The sequence below is a fragment of the Magnolia sinica genome, chromosome 18 (genome assembly GCF_029962835.1).
Source record: "Magnolia sinica isolate HGM2019 chromosome 18, MsV1, whole genome shotgun sequence".
Lineage (NCBI taxonomy): Eukaryota > Viridiplantae > Streptophyta > Magnoliopsida > Magnoliales > Magnoliaceae > Magnolia > Magnolia sinica.
In genome coordinates, this window is record NC_080590.1 from 54,888,226 (window position 1) to 54,906,704 (window position 18,479).

The window sequence follows — 18,479 nt, forward strand, 5'->3', positions numbered from 1 at the left end:
GGCCATAGAGAAAAGGGAGAGACTCTGAAAGAGAGAAAATAGGAGACATATGCCAAGTGAAAGGTGGGGGGCTACATGCAAGTGCCTACCACACACAGAGAAAGAGAAAAGGAAAGAGAGAGATATGAGAACTATGGGCGACCGATCCTTACAAAATGTTTCCCTTGTTGTGGGCTACTTGAGGCCCCAATCCGCCTAATTCATGGGAATCATAACATGAATCAACACAACAGATGTATGGAGTTGTCACATGGTCATTAGGGTGAGCCCCATAAAGCCTTTGTCTAATCGTGAGTCTAATTAGGAAGAGGAGAGGTCGGAGTAGGCAAGTGTTTTAAATAGCGAATAGCATGTGGTATAGCATTCACCCCTCTAATGCATGAGGTGTAAGGTACATAGCCTGGAGCGCAAGTTACTAGGTTTTTTTTTATCAAGGTTGTGCTTGGTTGCACTAAATATCATGAAATTTTATGAAATTTTGCACCAAGTTAGTCTGATTAATAATGAAATTTAATGGCATTTGGTGCGACCAAATATGGCCTAAAATAATAGGAAAATTAGGTAAAGATTAAGTATAAAGGTAAAGAAAGAGTAACTTAACTGATTTAATACTATTACTTATATTATTTTACTAAAATCATTGAAAAGATTAACTAACTTTTATTAAAAAATAAATTGTAACAAATAATTGAAAACATTAATCAATTTAATGCTTTCATGAAAATAACTTGTAGCAGTAGCGTGTGCCATAGGCTATGTAGCAATTAGCATGTGCAAAATTAGCATCTAGCATAGGCTACGAGTGACTTAAGCTATTTTCATGAGCTACATGGCGTTAAAGGCTAAGCTACGTGGTGTATAAAGGTATTTAAAACACTGGTGCAGACTAAACACATCAAAAAGAAATGAAAGGTAGTGGGTGCAATCTCTGTCATCCGTCTCTTAACCAATGTGAGAGCAAAAATGTCCAAGCTTAGATATGAGATGAACTCATTTTTAAGTGGCAAACAGGACTGAGGATAAATAACTGATTATTTCACATATCATAAATAAATAACAAGAATGAGACTCAATACATGAGAAAATAGACTCATACCCCAACAAAAATCCAAATATCAATTTTATTTTATTTTTAACTGAGACCCAACAAATCATTAATTTCAAAAACCAAAACCAAAAATTAAGGGGGAAGATAAAGCTCAAAGTCGATAATCAAGGAGAAAACAGACAGACTGTTAGGTGATCCAATGGGCTTATCTAAAATAGTAGTTTTCAAGGGGGGGCAGGTATGCGTGGCCCACTCTCAGCAACCAGAGCTGTACATCGATTGGGCCCAACTTGGATGGCCCAGGTGCAGAAATGTACTGTTAGGACAACCCCAATTGTCAAATTAACAGACTTTATGTTCTCTATAGCTAAACCGTTAAGAGTATTAAACGGGTCCCGCGGGATCGTCCAACCAGAGATACTCCCACATAATACGCCACCCAAGACGTTCCCCAGCGGACCAACGGTTCTGATCACCGAGAAGGACGCCAAATGTACGGTGGATGTCCCGCGAGCTACGATTTGGACGTGCTCCTACGAGTTACAGTACCTTGAGGTAAGCGTAGAGAGTGGGACAAGCAACGCAGGCGACGGGAGAAGACGTCGCCACGCACAGATCCCGAACCTCCGTCGCGACGGTCTCTGCTGTCTCTCTGTCATACCAGAACTGACTCAGCCTCCAGTCCTCCGCGATTAAACTAACTCGTTCGTCAGAACCATCTTCTTCGACGCTCCCCCCTCCATCTCGATGGACGGAACCTTGATTCTGCTCGTTGAGGAACTCTTGTAGGGCTTCAAGAGCTTGGGAGCTCAGCATTGGAGGATCGTCGTCTTCTCCTTCCACGGTTGGATTTGGCCTGTGGTCTACTTCGTTCGACGCCATTTCCTATTTCCTGCTTTCTTCTTCTTTTTCTGCGGAATGGTCTGGGGTTTATGGGTGGAGAATTAATTATCGGGTCCTGTGGGTCAGGACGTGATTAGTGTCCTGTCCCTTTTATACCGGTAGGCCGGCGGTCCGGTGCTTACCGTGGGCGCGGATTAGCTGTTACCCGGGTAACAGCTCACTGGGTGTTATATCAACTCCGTCCATTCGTTTTTCCAGCCCATTTTACGATTCGTTCCCAGACATTAAGCACGTCCGCTCAGGTGTACCAACTTTCAAAGGTCCACCGTAAGCAAAGATCCATAATATTTATTTGTCATCTAACCCTCTGATAATGTCAGCCAAAACAGGGAGAATATAAAGATTAGGTTGATACAAAACTTTTGTGGTGTACAAACAGATGTTAGTAGTAATTCAACACTTTTTTAGTTGTATAATCCACTAGAGTTGGATATGCATAAGTAATAACCTAGTTTAGTTTGGCAATTAAAACTCTTACACTTGATCCTATATAAGTAATAAGTATATACAAACTCTTATACATGATAACTTATAGGATTGAGCTCCTTTTGCAACACCTTCTTGGATTGCTTGATCGATGTTCTCCTGTACTTCAATCAACTCCTCTTTGCTCACCCATCATGATGTGAATGCTTTGTCAAAGCTTCAACTCTAAGATAAAACATCGTGCATATATTGCTCCAATGATGTGACTAAGGTGGTGGGAGATTGAGTAAAATCTCATACAATTAATAGAAAGTTGTAAAGCCCATGGGATTCTACTTTATTAGCCTTTTGAAGGATTTAGACAATGATATGACTATAGATATTGAGTTTAATCTCTACAAAATGGTGGGGTTCAAGTGCATCTTCAATGCGGAGATTATAATCCTCATTAGAGTGTTAATTTTAAGGAAGATGACTTCAAACTCACTAGATTAGAAGCTTGGAATAAGGGATATAATCATGAAATCACCTAAGCTTCTATTGCACCGAAAACCCCTCATGTTGCTTAAAGGCTGAATTTTCTATATAAATGAATTGAGTTCCGGCGGTTATAAAATGGGCAGAAATGGCTAGCCTTCAACCTATCGACCCTAGGCTTCAACCAGTTGAAAAGTCATTCGACTTGTGAGGCTTCGACCTGTAGAAATATTTAATGGCGCATGGTATTTTTCGTTGTCCAGTTTTTGCCACTTTCGATCTGTCAACTTTCATCTTCAACCGGTCGAACTTGACCTTCGACCTATCAACCTAAGGCTTTGACCTATCGAAATATTCTTTAGCACATGATTTTTCTTACTATCCAGTTTTTACCACGTTAGACTTGTCAACCCTCACTTCTGACCTATCGAACTTGACTTTTGACTTGTAGAAATAGTCCATTCATGGATCGAATTTTCATAATCATTTTTTTTCTTTTTGTCATAATTTTGGCTGTTTGGACCTTTAAAGCCAGTTTTAGGATGATCAATTTAGACTCTTATCGCTAAGTGATTATCAACAAAGTTTACCTATAAGGTTAATAATCATCTAGATTCAAAGGTTTGTCATTTTGGATTGAGGGTTAAGGTCACCAAAGCATTGTATTTACTTGTTATTTGCTTCTTAATGGTTCACCTTCACTTGTATCTTCGATCTTCAGCTTCCAATGGCTCGACCGACTACATAACGCAAGAACTCACGTGATTGACAAATAAGCTGTATAAAACAGTGTACTAACAAGCTCTATCAAGCTTCTGCACATGTTGTGGTAGACAATGCACACAATTTCAAATGCAACATCATTTAAATATGTACGCGGTTCTTATTTTGCAGTGGTCGCTATTGTGAGTTTATAGGGGTTGTTGTTCTGATGTTAGAGGGGTCATTGTTCCTACGTTAAATGGGACCCAGTTCTTAAGTCTGAGGGAGTCGCAATTATTATGTTTAAGGGGTCATGGGATTTACATTATTGTCGGGTGAAAAAATAGTAAGTCCTTAGGTCAAGTTATGTAATGGACCAACTCTAATAAACAGCACGGGCCATTTTACATCCGAGCCTTAGGGGGCGTCTACGTCCAAAAACAGACCAACTTTCCATAAGGTTGATGCGACTGTAAAGACACTTAAAGAAGTACAACTGTAAGTCCGCTTAAATGGTCAATTGCCGACCTAACCTATAGGTTGACCATAGTTCAGCCATAGCTCGGCTATAGGTCGACCATAGCTCGATCATAGCTCGACAATAGCTCGGAATAACCTCTACAAAGCAGTTGCCGATTGAACGGTACCCAACATAAATGATCTATCCTCGAATTAACAGCCCGAGAATCTTTCCTATGGCCTGAAGATCTCTCCCAAGATCTTCGGAGGATTAGACCGGATCCCGAGAACCTCGGACGACGATGATCTTGGAAGGATCCCAGATGAATCTCCAATTAGATTTTTCTCCTAAGTATCGAGGAAGACTCTTTACGGTATCATCTTCCTTCTCTTATAAATAGAGGCACCATTAACAAATGTAAGATAAGCACATTTATACCCCAATACTCGACTGGTGATTCTTTTCCAGAGAGATCTTACCCTACAAAAGACCCTAAAGACCTGACTTAGGCATCGAAGGGTCCCCTGTACTAGCCAGGGTCTCCTTTGTCTCTTGTATTTTTCTGTGCAAGTTTAGACGAGTTAGTCAAGGAGGGTCTGCGAAAAAACTGCATCAATAGTTTGGTGTCGTTTGTGAGAACGATGTCTTAAGCCGTTCCTGCTTTACCAGATAAGCTTTAAGCATACTATAATGGCAAGAGGGAAGAAGAGAACTTAAGCCTCCCTAGTTGCAGCCCCAGTTGCACCGAAACACACCGCCACCCCCAGAACAACCTGAGGAACCGAAAAATCAACAAGGCTCATCCTTGCATCACCAAGCGAATTCCGGTTCTGGGAGAAAAGGTCAGCGGTCCTGTGCGAAGGGAGGTCGGTTGAACTTCCTCGAGAAAGCAGTCGACATGATCCGAGAAGATATGGGCTACATGAGGCACATTGTAACGGCCTAAAAATCGGGGTCGAGCAAAGCTCTACTCCCGAGTTCCAACACATCACTTATGCAACATAGATAATGATGATTGAATGCTGTCCATATTAGTGCATTTAAACATGAGTGGGATTATACTAAAACAGCATATCATACTCCAGAGTTAATGTAATTTGGCAAGCAGAACACTAAAATATATGCATTTAATTATGAAAACATTTCATAAATTTCGGAGTATGAGTATGGAACTGGGCTAAATATATACATGTATTGTTTCTAACCATATAAAATGTAGAAAGTAAATGTGTTCAATTAAACAAGTATCCCAGTAGTCCCTGTGTATCGGTATGAGATTTACATAGATCCGCCCGATAGTTGAAAGTAAGAGAATCATTCCTCCTCGCCTACAAAGTCCAACTCTGCTATATAGACCTCGCCATCACCTGCATCTAAACTAGAGTTTGGGTGGTGTTTTAAAACACCGTCCCAGGTGGGAATGAGTAGCTAATTCAGTGGAACTATAAAGCAAAGGTTAACATGTTATCAATTTAGTCGAGTAGTAATGATAAAGTAATACAACAATCATGTCCTAAGTATTCTTGTTAATGTAGGGATGATATGCTATAATGATGCATGCCCTTGCCTGCACTCCCTTTGCGACATCATCTTACGATCGCGGCATGCACCCCTTCCTTTGTGCTCAACTCCAACGCCAAAGGCACATGTAAATGTGGTGCATGTACGTGATTAGCTAAGTTCTTAATTAGACTTATTCATACAGCAGGTTTGGGAAGCTAAGGTACCTCCCTTTGTATCATTTACCTAACAATGATCCATCTAGGGTCGTCAATCTTAGTTAATCATATATGATAGGCAAGTTCACAAGTTTACACTGTACATTGCTACGGGAGGCTCGTCACCTCAGCGTAAGCTTAATTCACACTCGAGGTTACACCACCAATGCCCTACCAACTGGTAATCTATTTTCGAAGGCTCGTCATCAACCCGACTAGGGACCACAGCCAGGCTGCGCTGGGGTAGGCCTATTTTATACTCGAGATAACTATGGAAAGGCTCGTCGCCTTAGTGTAGGCCTAGAGTATACTCGAGGTCACTACGAGAGGCTCGTCACCTGATCATAGGTCGACAGCTCGAATACAATGTCTCATACCACCGTATTCGGCTCACGAGTTTGGTTTGCTCACTGGTCACTATGGGGAGGCTTGTCGCCCCAGCGTAGGCCGACAGCTCGACCACGATATCCCATACCATCATGCCCGGCTCATGAGTCTTAGCGGATCGTGGTACCAATGTTAAATAGGCTTTCCACTGGTAAGTTGGTACCTTAGATTCAAGCAGTAGCGTCCATACATAGTGAACATACATTAGGTCAATCGGATTACTTGACAAGCTCGATTGGTACGAGCGCACGTTAACTTAATCGACATGGAGTGCATAAGCACTTCACGTGGCCTAACAACTGTCGACAAACAGTGTACGACTCGGATTCATCGAACGTGTCTTGTGTGGTGAAAACGACCTCGACCAGTAATTCAGGAATCATTACCGATTGCCTGGACTACAGAGTAGTCCCAATCATATTCCAAACAATAGTATTCACATGTGATAGTCAGAGACAGCATGTGACAACCAATCTAAATATAAATCTCACTTGAGCATTTTAACAAACACATAGCACATGTTATCATACATAGGTATTACATCCATAAATAATATAGTAGTAAGATAAGTTACATGAAGGAAACTGTAGTTATAGATAAGGTGATTAAGAATCTTATCTCAACACCCTCATTAAATATATTTCAACGAGCATTTTCTCATTCAGGCATTTTACCAAACACTTAGACTACACATATCAACACACATGTAATAAATCAGTTATAACGTATATTATAGTAATTCCTTTCACAAAGGAGTTGTCATACGTACAATAATCATGTATTTTTAAACATCAGTCATAACAAGCACAAACCATAATTCCATATTCATTCAAACATTTCAACAAACACGTAGAATGCATTAAAAATGAACATAGTTTATATATATGTAATATACGGAAGATATCGATCTAAACATACATGATAGCAATCAAGTCAGTCATAAATCATTAACTGACATTGAAAGCCTTGAAAACCATAACCTAAACATTTATAGTATGCACCTTTCGCCAGTAAACCCATACCGAGCTCAGTTTGAACACTATGTCTTTATCTACGGCACAACGGCTACCTGAATCACGAAATAAATTAGCTATTTCGTCAATTCATTTACTTGGATACCTAAAACATATTAGGGTTAGGATTTCTTACCCATAAATGGATTCAGATTTGTCGGTGTAGCGACACGGGAGAAGGGATTCAGACCGTGGAGTAGCAAGAACGAATCCCGGCATCAAACTACATCTCTTTCTCACTTCTCCTCACTTTCTCCTTCTCTTTTCTCTCTTCTCTCTACTAAGGTTAGGAAATTCGTATGGAATGAGAGAGGGGTGGGTTAAGGTCCTTATATAGGCCCAGAACTGACGCAAATGGCCCGAAGACCATGGTATACTTAGGTTATAGCTAAAAGGTATCGGTTTCGGGAAAACGGAGCTCAGTTGAAGGTCCTTTACCTGCACACTGTCAGGGGCAAGTTCCCTGACATCGGATCTAGGTCAGGTTAAGATTTTGGTCCGATCGGATTAGTGGATCGACCGCGGAGGACCTGTTTCAGTTCAATGGTCACCGTTACTCGATCAGGGCCACAAGTACACTGACATGTATTGAAATTTTTTTCTGATCCGAGGGTGAAGTTGAGTAAGAATCTGACGGTCTGAAACCTTAAATTTGGCCTACAAGCGAACGGCCCAAATCACTTAAGTTTTAGTTCATTTTCTAAAGATATTCGCGTTTCTCACACACTTCGCTCCGGGCTCAAGTTGTGCGTTTCGGGATACTATTTGAACTTGATTTCTGAAATGGTAGTTAAGTCCAGTGTAAGACCCGTGTCCTAATCCGTACTATTCCGTTAGCTTCCGCGATCCTTCCGGTCAAATTCCGGCATCCTTCGCACCGTATTCGGTGTTTACGCACGATCCTAAGCCAAGTCCCGCGCACCGACGTCGGCTTGGTCCGAAAGTTATATCATAGCGACCGCGTCGTCGCCGCGGTTCCAACGCCGTGACTTGCGCACCGAACCGATACCCAGGCAAGAAGATGCCGATCAGCGTTTATTCCGAAGAAACACCGCGCGTTGCGGATTTCGAGGGAATCTCTACAATTAGTCCCATCAATCAACCATTAAAGCATCCCATACCTTAAGTACAACAACCCATCTCCACCTTTTTCAAAAGTCTACCCTCTTTCTACCTCACCACTCCTCTTTTTCCCATTTTCAACATCAACCATACCTCCTTTTACAATTTTCAACCCAAACCATCCCCCATCACTCCATCACCCATCTCTTTCTCTCTCTCTCTCTCCCTTACAAGTCTCTCTCTCATTCCATACTCTCCCATAGCAAAATTCATACGTATGGTCCTCCCATGGTGAGAAAATTTCATTTGTGAGGCCCACCTTTCTCACCCCTTCATCTCTCATCTCAACCATCCATTTCTCATCTTCCTCCATCAAAGAGGAGCACAAGGAACTAAGGAAGCCAAGGGAGCAAGAAGATCAAGCGGTGGGTGTTTGGATAGGATAGTTTTTGACGTTTTTAAGATGGGCCAAGTGAGGCCAACCGATCAATGGTTCGGATCTCACTTTGGACCCTATGATGTGGCCAATGGCCCACTTGGATCATCATGATCATTCCATGATGGGGCCATTCTCCATGGACCCCATCATGATGTTTACTTTCTTGCATATTTAGGGTCATCTAGACCGTCTGATTTAGTGGAGAAGGGATCTCTACCGTTAAATTTTAATTTAATGGGCCCACATGTAATGGGACCCACTTGATGTATGATTTAGTGCAAGGGAGGGCCCATAGTGCCGGGGTCCCTCCATCACACGGTCTCACTCTCTATCTCTCTCCCTTTTTATTTTAATTGTTTTATTTTTTATTTTTTTTATGTTAATGAGGTTATGTGGCCCACTTGAATGGACCCCACCATGAAGTTAGTAGGTTATCCAAACCATTTACCTGTGGGGCCCACTTTGCGTGTATTGTACCCACGCCATCCATCAGTGGTGGCCCTCATGAGTAGGCCCACCTTGCTCGGCCAGAGAGTCCAGCGTCCAGAGACGCTGGACGGTTGGTGAAAACACAAATAAAAGCTTGGTTCAAGGTCATGGAGGAGGCCCATTCATGTAGGCCCCACCTTGATGCATGTCTCCAATCCACACCATCCATTCCCTTCCCAAGCCATTTTTAGGCGTTGAGCCCAAAGATAGGACCGATCAGATTTTCAGGCGGGCCATAACATGGTAAACGGTGAGTTTACCATTGAAATGTCCCATATTATTTTATCCACTGAAACAGGCCCAATATTGGGCTTGTTTTGACTGTCGTGAGGCATGGAGAGCCATTGGACGGAGCAGATCTGCAAGAGGTGGACCCCACCTGCAAAATCCATGGGAAAACAAAAATCAAAAAAATATATATATATAACAGCAGCTGCTCTGCTGCAGTAGTGCGCACACGCACGCCGGGCGATGACGGGCACAGAAATTTCAAAGACGGCCAGTGGCGTAGGCCCCACCTTGATGTTTATAAGCTATCTAAACCGTTCATATGGTGGGCCCCTACCTGACGTGGGCCCACCCCAAAATCAACTCGATCCAAGACTCGGGTGGCCCACACCGTAGAAAAATGGGATTAGACTTCTACCTTTGAAATCCTTTTGGGGTCCACAGAAGTTTGGATCAGGGTGAGATTTGTTTTCACCCTTCAACTCTGGGCCCATGTGACCTTATCACGGGTTGGATGGCATCTAAACATTATGGTGGGCCCCACATGGAGCCCACGGTGATTTCCCGCCCAAGGATGCTGCGTGGGGCCAGCTATGATGTTTGTGTTTTTCCCCACCGTCCAGGGACGGTGGGCCCGTGGGTGCGTGCGTGTGTGGTGTGTGCGTGTGTATATTTATATATTATATATACATATATACATATATATAATATTATATGATATATAATATTATATGTACTGTATGTATATTATATATATTTTTATTAGCGTGGGAGGACCATTTCATTACTTGTGGCCTATGGTTGAGGCCCACTTTGATTTATATATAAGGCCCATGGGTCGAGGCCATTTAATGCATTAGGGGCCCATGGGTCGAGGCCCATTAAAATGTATTGGGGCCTATGAGTCGAGGCCCATTTGATGCACGTATGGGGCCCAATTGGCGAGGCCCATTTGATACATATAAGGCCTATATGGGTAGGCCCATTTGATGCACGTATGGGGCCCAATTGGCGAGGCCCATTTGATACATATAAGGCCCATGTGAGTAGGCCCATTTGATGCACTCTAAGGCCCACGGGTTATAGCCCATTGCAATGAACATAAGGCCCATTGATGCGGCCCATTGATGTGGCCCACTTAATGAATATAAGGCCCATGAGATACGGCCCATTTGATGTATTGAAGGCCCAATGAGATATACCTAAGGTTCATTGCAATGTGCAGTCCCAACATGAATCGTATAATGATATTTATGACAGTCGTGCCTTGGGAGCAATGGTGGTTTGACGTCCACATTGCAAGTATAGTGTGGTTAAATGTCCGCATTATGACTTTCCCTAGGGCCATTGTTAGGCTCGTACGTCTGGTATGTAGGCCGTCTAGGCCCATCTTTGTTATGATTATCATCCATCCCATATAACATGTTTAATTTCCATGATTCATATGCATCATACGTATGCTTGATATGAGAAATGCCTGATCATAGCATATGCCTTCGGGCAGATGGTTTAGGGGCTCCCGTACAAGGGGTGTTGCCCTACATGAGCGCACGATACGCGCAGGATTTCTGCATGACTGAATAGTGTGATTCATGCATTCGCATTGTGTGATATGGTTACTATACGCCCTAGCGACATCAGGGCCATAGCCTCCACAGACGCATCGTGGTTGGCAGGATTGGATACCGGAAATACTGTTCTACATGGGGTGCGATAGATATCCCTGGGTGAAAGTCCCTAAACCCTTATGGTACCAGGAGGTTGCTCCAACGTCTAGACCGAGTGGATGCATGAGCGCTGAGTGCCGATTACCAGACGGTTGCGCTTTCCACTGTGTCGTGGTCGGTTGGAAGGGGGTGCAGCCTTACCCGCCCGAGAGTAGGAGGCAATGCTAGGCTGAGTCTACCGGCTCGAGGAATGGGTCCGCTATTGACGAGCCGAGCCCGATATTGGCAGCGGATAGTGAGGTCTTTTCCACTCACCTTATTGCGCGCGATGGGGCGGCAATCGGCTTGGAGTGTACTAGACCCCGATATTCCAGATTTGAGCCGTATTGACATGTGGACTTAGATGAGGATTTGTATGCTTGACTTGCATTTCGCATTGCATGGCCTTGGTATGGCCGACATCATTCTTTGCACCGCATGGCCTTGGTACGGCTAATGGGATTCTTAGCATTCATCAGCATGTTCCGCATTACTCTGATACTACATAACTACATTATCACCTTGAGCATACACTTTCACCACCCTCTAAGCTTTCTATAAGCTTATGCACGACCGTTGCGTGCAGGTGACGTTGGATCGCAGCAGCGCTGAGGCTTGGACGCGTGGCTGATCTTTTGGAGCTCTTTTTTTTGTCTATCATCATTGTATTTCCCTTATGCTCATTGTACTTGTAAAGTTTTTGATTATAGTGGAAATGTGATGGAGTTTTTGGTTGTTGTTTGTGGGTTATGCCTTTGGTTATGCTTATTACGAACAAACTGATGTACAAAATCCTCCTTGTAGCATCCCAGGATCGGAACCTGGTGAATGGGCGCTGGGAGTCGAGAATGGGGTTCTACGGAGGCTGTCAGCGCCGAATTCGGTGATCGGGAATTTTGTGAGCCCGGTTTCCGAGTTTGGGGCGTGACATCCAGTAAGGCGGTCATAACCATATAGTTTCGGGGTAATCGGACTTTCAACGCGCAGTCCAAATCCGATACGGAGTTTCAATGTGGTCCCGAGAGCAACTGGTTTTTAAGATTGATCCTAGATTTATAGATAATATTGGGTTAGCGATTATAATGGTTTTGGGTCTTGCAGTTCGTACAAAAAGTGGTTCAAGCCAAATCCATTAATTATTTAGTTTAGTACTTAACCAAATTCCGCTCTAATTACTATAGAATAAGGTCCTAGGACAGTTCTATGCCCCTTTTTGGTACTTTTAGCTAGTATATTATTTTAATTATTTTTTTATTAGTTCTTCATTAAGATCACTTCGTCTCCACCAAATTTCATGAGATTTTGTATTGTAGAAAAATTCTAAAAATTCTAGAAGCAGCAGTTGTCCAAACTAATAATTTTCAGACAATTGTTATAACGACCTATATTTAACTATATTAAAATTTTTATTATATTTTTTTACTTATTTTTATATGAAAATAGACTTATCAAGCTTCAATTTGACTTTTCAATCACTTAAATTAGAGTTATATCGAGGGAGATATGACATTTTAAAGTTGGATGAACATTGCAGAAAATGGGGCAGAAAACGGGCCACCCGGCCCGCTGTCCAAGCTTGCTCTCCCGTCTGGTGGTGGTTTCGCCACCCGATATTTGAAACGGGTAAATTTTGTAAACCGGAATGAGTTACGCGAAGTGCAATACATGATTTTTGTGTAGGAGAAACTTCTCTATCCAAATAACCTATTTATTTCGTGAGATTCCAAAAGGTTAATGGTCAAAAACCCATTTTATTTATTTATTTACTATTTATAGTAAATTTTAGTTTAAGTATTATTCTTCATCACTTAAACTTTAGAATTCGTGTCTAATATGAAAGTACTTAGAAAATTTTGAAGAATAAGGCGGTGAAAGGTGAGATTTTGAAGGAAATAGGTTAAAAAAGGATTTTACACTTTGGGATTGAGTTCTGAGAGGTCAGTATGGTGTTATGATCGACCCATTGCTTAAGGACGTCTATTTCCAAGTTGAAAAAAATTTGGGATGTTACACACATGCTAGATCGATTACAGCCTCAGCATGTGCAGGGAACGGACAAGGAAGATGAACGAATGGGCGACAATCCTCTTCACCCTTCCTGCACCCGAGATGCCTCTCGGAAGACCCAACAACGTAGCTTGGCCAGGCCAACCCCATCTCACGTTTCAAAAACCGTAACTTTGCCCGCTTCCGACCTACGCCATGAGTTAGATCAGAAAAGGTGCAGTGAGGCCTCGGTCGAAACTACTACTGAAAGCGGTGAACATTGGGAGGTCGAGCTAAAGAATCTGTGAGATCAGATCAGAGACATGTAGCAGGCATACCGAAGTAACCTGTCGACGCATGCCACAACGGAAGAAACTGATCCCCCATTCACTACTGACATTATGTGGGCGCGGCTGCCAGATAGGTTTCGGTTGCCCCAGATTACTTCCTTTTCAAGGAACACCGACCCATTGGAGCACATGGAATCTTTCATGGTCTACATGGAATTCCATGATGCCTCTGATATGGTCATGTGTCGAGCCTTCTCTTTAACTCTGGCTGGAGCTGCCCGACCGTGGTTCAAGTAGTTGAAGTCAGACTCCATCAATTCATTCTCTTAACTTAGCCAAGTCTTCGTCACGAACTTAATCGGAGGAAAGAAGAGGTTCAAAGCCCCTACCCACCTACTTTAGATAGTTCAGAAAGAAGGCAAGCTCCTGAAGAACTACATCAAACGCTTCAATCTGGAAGCCTTGTAGGTCCGTAAGCACTCGGAAGAGCTCGTCCTCAATGCCATTATTACCGGGTTGAGGGATAAATAGTTCCTCTTCTCGCTGGACAAGAATCCTCCTATGACAATGGCCGAGCTACTGAATAAGTCACAGAAGTACGTTAATGCTGAGGAATCCTGAATCATTCGGGAGGCCATCCAGAACAAAGTTCCTTCGACCAAAGAGCGACAGGCAAAGGTAGAACAAAGCCCGGCCAATTCAAACAATAAAAGGAAGGACGATCAATCTCGGGACAATCATCATTCGAACAAACGGTTCGACAACAAATTTAAAACTTACACCCCTCCTAACAAAACTCCCGAACAAGTTCTGATGGAGATCTAAGATAAACATCTCCTCAATTAGCTAAATAAGATGAAATTCGACCCTATAAACAGAAGCAAAAACAAGTACTGCCGCTTTCATCGGGATCACAGACACAACACGAGTGATTGCTTTGATCTCAGACAAGAGATTGAAGCACTCATCTGCAGTGGCCATCTTGAAGAGTACGTCAACCATAGGGGAGATTGGGTCGCAACAAAAGACAACTAACACGTCAACAATGAACAGATTGCAGAGATCTGCACTATCTTTAGAGGTCACGGAGGCGGAGGAGACTCGAACAATGCTCGAAAGGTTTATGTCAGATGCATTGGCCATCCCAAGGGTGAAATTCTACAAATCGGAAGGCCTCTCAAGGAGCAAAAAGTAAACAACTATGGTCTGACTTTCGCTAAAGAAGATGCCTGAGGAATCCACCACCCGCACGACGATGCACTAGTGGTCACTTTGATCATAGCTAATCGAAAGGTGTTCTGAATCCTCGTCGACACCGGATCATCCATTGATGTTCTCTTCGCTCAGGCCTTCAACAAAATGGGAGTTAGTCGATCTTTACTTCGACAAGTTAAAACCTCGTTGCTCGGCTTCTGTGGTGACAAGGTCGTACCTGAAGGGGCAATTCAGCTCCCGCTCACAGCAGGAGACAGACAGAACTAAGCCACTAAAGTCATCGACTTCCTGGTAGTAGATTGTTCATCAGTTTACAATGTGATCCCTAGTCGACCGTCCCCGAATGTCTTACGAGCCGTGGTCTTGACCTACCACCTAACCATAAAGTTCCCAACCGAATAGGGGGTTGAGTCAGTAAAGGGCGACCAACATGACGCTCAACAATGCTATGCAATGGCACTGAAAGCTCCGCCACAAACAATGACCCTCACTTCTCTGGATCCAATGGAAAATCGAGAAGTGACCATCACCACCTTGGATCCTCGTGAGGATTCTGATGAGAGAGGTCGACCCATGGAAGAGCTTATACCCGTCCCATTGGACGAATCAGTCCCCTCCAAAACCGTTCAAATTAAGTTGTCTCTAATAGCACCTCTAAGGGATAACATAATAGCTCTCCTTCGACGCTATGCGGACGTCTTCACATGGTCTCACGAAGACATGCCCGACATTGACTCCAAGGTCATCGTGCACCGACTAAACATCGACCCATAGCACCGACCAATTCGATAAAAGCGCCGTGCGCTCGGTCCTGAAAGATACGCAGTGATCGACAAAGAAGTTAGCAAACTCCTCAAGGCTGGGTTCATCAAGGAGGTCTATTATCCAGACTGGATAGCCAACATCATGTTGGTGAAGAAAGCAAATGAAAAATGGCGGGTCTGTGTGGACTATACAAATTTGAACAAATCCTGTCCTAAAGACAGCTTTCCGCTCCCCCGAATTGACCAACTGGTCGACAGCACGACTAGGCACAAGCTACTAAGTTTCATAGACGCATACTATGGTTATAACCAAATTGTAATGCATCTGCATGATAAAACAAAAACCGCATTTGTCACCGAGAAAGGGCTTTACTGTTACTGAGTCATGCCTTTTGGGTTGAAAAATGTAGATGCCACTTATCAGCGACTGGTCAACAAAATGTCAACCTAACAGATAGGGCGGACAATGGAAGTGTACATTGATGATATACTCGTCAAACGCATCCAAGCTATAGACCATGTCACTGACCTCGAAGAAATGTTCCTCATCCTTCGCAAGTATCGGATGAAGCAAAATCCGAGCAAATGTGCTTTTGGAGTTAATTCAGGAAAGTTCATCAGCTTCTTGGTCAGCCAATGAGGAATTGAAGTGAACCCTAAGAAGATCAAGGCTCTCCTTAATATGCAATCGCCAAAAATGACCAAAGATGTTCAACAACTCACTAGGAGGATCGCTACCCTAAATCACTTCATATCCCGAGCTACAGACAAGTGTCCCCCCTTCTTCAAATAGTTGAAGGGGAAACAAGTGGTAGACTGGACAAAAGAATGTGAGGCGGCCTTCCAGCAGCTCAAGCAATATCTAAGGTCGCCCTCATTACTCTACAAACCCGAGATAGGGGAATCCCTTCTGTTGTACATGGTCGTTTCCAACGCAGCGGTTAGCTCGGCATTAATTAGGGAACATGAGGAAAAACAACTCCCAGTATACTACATCAGTAAAGCCCTAGTTTCGACCGAGAAATGATATCCGACCTTGGAAAAACTAGCATTAGCTTTGGTCGTCTCCTCTCAACGCTTACGGCCATATTTTCACGCTCACACCATCGTCGTCTTAGCCGATTAACCATTACGACAAGTACTCCAAAAACCCAAAGCTTCAAGATGATTAACCAAGTGGGTAATCGAGTTAAGCAAATTCGACATCAAATATCAGCCCCGAGCATCTATCAAAAGCCAAGCAGTGGCCGACTTTATCGTCGAGCTAACTCCTACACCTAGGCTAGCTACCGACCTACCTGGGCTAGTGCTCATCCCAAGTGTAGCACCCGACCCACCATTTGCCACACCGTCCGCCACCCAGGCAATTCCCGACCAACCCCGGTGGATGATCTACGTTGATGGCTCATCCAACTCTAAGGCAAGTGGGGCAAGGATAGTCCTGGAGACCCCAAACCATACATACATGCAATATGCCTTATGATTCAGATTTCAAGCCTCCAATAATACGGTAGAATACGAAGCCTTGCTCATCGGACTTAAACTGACGGTCAACATGGGGGCTCAACACATAGAAGTCTTTAGTGATTCTCAACTGGTCGTCAATCAAATAGTCAAAGCGTACCAAGCCAAGAAGGAATGCTTGAAAGCATACCTACGAAAGGACAAAGAATTAATCAAAAAATTTCACAAATGTAGTATAGCCTTGATCACTCGAGCATAGAATTCTAAAGCGGACATGCTAGCAAAACTAGCCACTGTAGATGAGGACGACATTCCAAGATCCATCCTAATCGAGTTCCTTGCGCGACCTAGCATCGACGAGGCCGACCTCGCTGCGGTACTTCCAATAAACTTTGAACCAACTTGGATGGATCCAATCATCGACTATCTCAAAGGGAACAAGTTACCCAAGGATCGAATGGATGCACAACGGTTGTAAACTAAAGTTGCCCGATAAACCATACTCAACGACATCCTCTACAAGAAAGGTGTAGATACCCCACCCAGGCTAACATCTCGAGAAGGTTAAGACAATCTGGGAACCACGATCATAGACCCTAATCCCATCTTAAACCTAAAACTCTAGGCCAAAATCCCCAAACTTCCAATCCGCAGCCAGAAACCGTAATCCAGACCGTTCAATCCACATACAACCCCGCCTTTACCCTACGCCCTAGTAAGAACCCTTTACCCGAACCTAAACCGACTTATCCGAGTTGTAAAAAACTCAAAGAGGACCATCGGACAAACCAATGCGTCACATAAAGCCCACATGCTTGGACCCGGCCCGAACGCGGCCCAGGAGGTAGTCTGACTACTGTGGTACTTTGACTGCCGCCGCTCGCGGCCCGCGTGTGGACAGCTGTCCCAGCGTCCAAGAGTCAACTTTCCTTCAAAATTACCCCCCCCCCCCCCACCCTCACTATTTACCAATTTACCAACCTCATAAGCCAATGAGAGAATGCCATGTGGCATCTCTCTCTTCTCCACCAACCACCACTTGCCACCTCAGCATTTACCCCTCCCAAAGTCAAAAATTACAGCAATGCCATTGGAGAAGGCTATAAATAGCCCTCTCCTCTTCTCATTTCAACAACAACCAAGAGAGGGAGAGAGTAAGAGAGAAAGGGAGAAAGGAAGAGAGTGAGGAAAAGTGAAGGAGCTCCCAAACCTTCAAAGTTATGATTTTTAAGCCACTCAACCTTTCCAACCTATAAGCCTAATCCAAATTAGTCATGGTTCAGTTTATGTCTAAGCCTATTCAAAAATCAAGCCAAGGATCCATCATCCTACAAGCATTCATCATGACATCTACTTCCTTCTCAACCCCCATTCTTCTCTAGATCTCTCTTGAACGTATACTCTGTGACTTGACGTACACCAGATCCTGTCACATCAGAAATTCCTAATGATCTAGTCCATTCTTCTTTACCTTTTTTACATAAGCATCATCACATCCGCTTTCTAGGTACGTTGTTGGACGTATGCTCTGTAGCTTGCCGAAATCTCGGATCTTGCTACATCAGAAATCCGTGTGTGTGCCTAGTCCCATCTCGACCACAGCATCCATCATCCCTTGAGATTATTTTTACCGCACTAAGTAGAAACCGTACATTTGTACAGGCAGAGTGGGTGCCTAACACCTTCCCTCTCTGTAACCGAG

The 18,479-nt window shown here is 43.5% G+C and overlaps 1 protein-coding gene across 1 annotated transcript in view; it reads right to left on the bottom strand.

Annotated features, from left to right (window-relative positions):
- LOC131232441 (uncharacterized) overlaps nucleotides 1-2,099 on the bottom strand; it is a 32,328-nt gene extending 30,229 nt beyond the window's left edge. The window contains exon 1 of the mRNA XM_058228666.1: nucleotides 1,598-2,099. Coding sequence (XP_058084649.1) covers nucleotides 1,598-1,930 — 333 coding nt within the window. The 5' untranslated portion in view covers nucleotides 1,931-2,099. The remainder of the gene's footprint in view (nucleotides 1-1,597) is intronic.
- Between the last annotated feature and the right edge of the window lie 16,380 nt (nucleotides 2,100-18,479).